This window comes from Trifolium pratense, linkage group LG5 (genome assembly GCF_020283565.1).
Source record: "Trifolium pratense cultivar HEN17-A07 linkage group LG5, ARS_RC_1.1, whole genome shotgun sequence".
NCBI classification, from domain to species: Eukaryota; Viridiplantae; Streptophyta; class Magnoliopsida; order Fabales; family Fabaceae; genus Trifolium; species Trifolium pratense.
The window spans coordinates 14,287,585-14,291,243 of NC_060063.1; the positions used below are offsets into that span (position 1 = coordinate 14,287,585).

Below are 3,659 nucleotides of genomic sequence, written 5' to 3' on the forward strand. Positions count from 1 at the left end.
AATTGTTAACCGGATTAACTTTTGCCTTGTTTGTAACATTTCAGATTATGAATTATTTCCAATTCTATATGTATTTATTTCTATACCATTGTGTTTTGAACAAGAACTTGTTTAGCTGTCATAAATTTCAGGTTGGAAAAGATGCTAGAAATTCCACCCTTAAGGTGGATAAGTGGGATGACCGAGGTTCGAGCCCCGCCCCCCTGCATATATAATGCAATGTCGGCCCCCTGTATATATAATGCAATGTCCTACCAACTGAGCTAAGCTCACGCACAAATTTCTTCTATTGATATCGAACCATGCATCTTAATATTTATCTTTATAATTTCTAATAACTAATAATTAACTGCTGCCAGAATAAAAACAAACCCTCAACTCTCCAGATTATTGAGGCTCTTACTCAGATAGCAAATAAAGAGGAAATTGATCTATCCATGAATTTTGCTATGAAGATTGCTACAAAATCTAAGCAGAACCTCATGGAAGCAATCTTGGCTCTCGAAGCATGCAAAGAACACAAGTAAGAATTCCTAACAAGAAGATTGTAATAGATGTTTCACGGCAAGAAGTTTATCTTCCTATCTTTTTTTCTATGATGAGATAATTAGAAGCTAATAGCCTCTTATTATATTACTGGTGTTCTTTAAGATCTGGCTTACTTCAAGACTGGTAATGGTATAATAAGTAGCATATTTTGTAGCTAGAAAATTGTCAATATGATTATAGTTTAAGTTTTCGCTTTAAATTAAATGTTCTTATGGTTTTATCGGCTTACTCTCAATAAGAGGGAAATTTCAAATACTTCTCCTGGATTTTGTCCACCCCAAACATTCGGAAACAGAAACAGAGAAGGAAATAAAAAAAACAAGCCAATTATAAATGTGTCGGTCTACGAGGTTTCCTTGAGCAATCTATGAAGTCAACTTTTGCCGTGGGCGAATTTTGAAGCAAGAAGTCCATTATTCCATCAGGTATGAGTGAAGATGGTTCCAATCCTTCTCTAAATGTTCTTCGTAAGTTAGCAGATTCTTTCTTTGACTTGGCTTTTCTTAACATGACATGGCACAATGTCATGCGAAATTCATCCGAAAATGGTTCCATTTTCACTCTCAATGACTCCAAGTTACCCAATGAAGGGAAATTAATCTTCAACAGATTGGGAATTAAGTAGAGAATCTAAACAATGAGAGTAGCAAGTCAATTATGTTTTATAAAATTTAGAAACAAATAAAATGACATCAAGAAGAAAGTAAAGGTAAGTTAAGGTACCCGAAGAGTAGTTGCAGAGACTGTCAATGATTTTATATTCCGAAACTCTCGCAGCCAGTTGAATAGAATCAAAGGAGGCTCCCTTTGATATCTAATTATTTCTGCATAAATTTCTACATGTTCAAGAGAAGAAACATCGCTCCCAGAGAGTTCCTGATAAGGAGTACCGGTAAATGCAAACGTACAAAGACTTGGAGTACGTAGATCAATTGTGTAAAAGTTGGAAAACTGATTATGCAGAGTTAAATTGACAAGAGTAGCACTTGATATGCAAAGGGTTCCTGTACCGTACACAGTACAATTGGAAATGAGCAAACTTTTCAACTTGTTAAGAGTCGAAAATGGTTCAGCAGCACGACCATTATCCCCAGCACAAAATTTCAAATTCTCTAGCTGTAATATAGTTAATGCCGGTAAATTTGAAGATTCCGGAAATCGTGTTTTATGACCTCGACGAGGGAAAATAGCAAGCTTCAAATGTGTTAAAGTCTGACATGAAAATATGGTATCCGGAATTTTTGCAAAGTCACTGTAGAAACAAAGTCCTAACCGCCGGATATTGTGTGAAATAGCATAATTCACAATCATGTTGAGTATGCAAGGCTCCAATAAACCAGTAGCTTTAGCAAGGTTAAAATCAAGAGCCTGCAATGGGATAGAAGGATCGCGAAGAGATAAAGTGCTAGACACGAAATTCGTGAATATCTTGCAAGTTTGAAAGCCTGTAGAATGCAATGTAAGTTCAGGAAGTAGTTTCCAGAGATTCTTCCATCTGGAAGAAAGAACGCAAGTTCGAACGGCGTCGTTGGCGTTCAAAAACAAGAGTATGTGAAGAATAACACAATCGGATAAATCGCTGAGTCTGTCTCTAGTTTCAATTTCGCTGAATTTAAGTTTCTTCCTTCTCTCAGTAGCGGAATTTGACATTCTGATCAAGTGAGACAAAAACAGAACGGGATTATTTTATGCAATTGAAGTAATTAAGCGATTCTACGGCGAGTTTTTGAAAACAGAGCAAAGCAACAGAAAAATAATCGGAAACGTGAAATTCTCGATTGAAATGAGAATAAGAAATACCTTGCGAATTCTGGTTCGTTTTTAGGTTTGCGTTTTGATGATTTTAGTGCGAATTTGAAGACTCTCGAAGTAGTATTTGCTCGGAGGTTCTAGGTCGTCGAAGCCTGTAACTAATCTTTGTGACGGTGGTGGCTGGTGAGTGGTGACGGACGGTGGTGACTGGGGAGTACTAAGAAAGGAAGGGTTTAAGATGTCCGTAACTATAGTTTGTTTGTTACTATTCCATTCTAGGCAAGTTTTGAGGTCAAGTTTGTTAAGCGAAAAACGAATATGATTTTTAATTCTTTAGCAAGGCTTTGGCCTATTACATATCCATGGGCGGATATGTGTAGGGCATGGTCTGGCTAGGCTATACCTTTTTGAAAAAAATAATAATACGTATTTTATAAATGATTTCAAGTCATTTTATATATTAATTTAAGTATTGGTGTAAATATTAGTTTGTATAGTCTATTATTGATGATTTCAAGTCTTTCATTGTATGTAGAGTATTATTTGAAGTGTTATAATTTTATAACAATTAAATTTGACTTTGTTTGTCAAAAAACAGTAGATAACTAATTGAATTGTTATAATTAGCGATTGAACTAACATATAAATATGAAATGACATAAGAAAATATGTTTAATTAATATTTAATTTATTCGAGTAAGATACTCCATCCGTTCCTTTTTACTTGTCATTTTAGAAAAATAATTTTGTTTCAAATTATTTGTCGTTTTGATAATTTAAGGTTATACTTTGTCTATTATATCATCATGTAAATTCCAAATATTTAGGAGTAGTTGTTGAAACCGTAAAAGATTTAATATATATATTTGGAAAACTATTTTTTTTTGGTACATAACATGTTAATTTTTTTTTGGTACATAATATATTAAATTTATTGGAAAGAAAAAGTGTGTGCAAAAAAAAATTATTGGTGAATTAAAATAAAGGTATAATAGGAAGATAAGGTGCAAAAATACATTTTTTAATTTATTATTTTTTTCTAAAACGACAAGTAAATATGAACGGAGGGAGTAATATGGATAAAATTGGAATAAAAATTAAAAAGTTATAAGCTAATTGAATTAGCTTATCAAAATAAACTATGGAAAAAGCTAACATGTATGTGCCCTAAGGGCATTTTATCTTCTTTTTTATTACACAAAAAGGAAATATTATCTAATTCACTTTTTAAACTTGATTACGAATTAATTACACAAAATTGAAGAGAATGTTTCTATTTTTGGATTCTTAACATGTACTCTTAGGGCATATGTTAGCAAGCTACTAATTTGGATTCAATATATTTTAGTCCAAGGTAT

The 3,659-nt window shown here is 33.0% G+C and overlaps 1 protein-coding gene across 1 annotated transcript; it reads right to left on the reverse strand.

Moving 5' to 3' along the window:
- Window positions 1-315: 315 nt before the first annotated feature.
- Window positions 316-2,563, reverse strand: LOC123885229 (F-box protein At4g22280-like). The gene is made up of 3 exons (XM_045934500.1): window positions 2,350-2,563; window positions 1,273-2,200; window positions 316-1,179 (listed from the first exon to the last, which is right to left on the reverse strand). Exons 2-3 carry the CDS (start codon window positions 2,197-2,199, stop codon window positions 877-879), a joined length of 1,230 nt encoding a protein of 409 aa, XP_045790456.1. The 5' UTR covers window position 2,200; window positions 2,350-2,563; the 3' UTR covers window positions 316-876.
- Window positions 2,564-3,659: the final 1,096 nt, after the last annotated feature.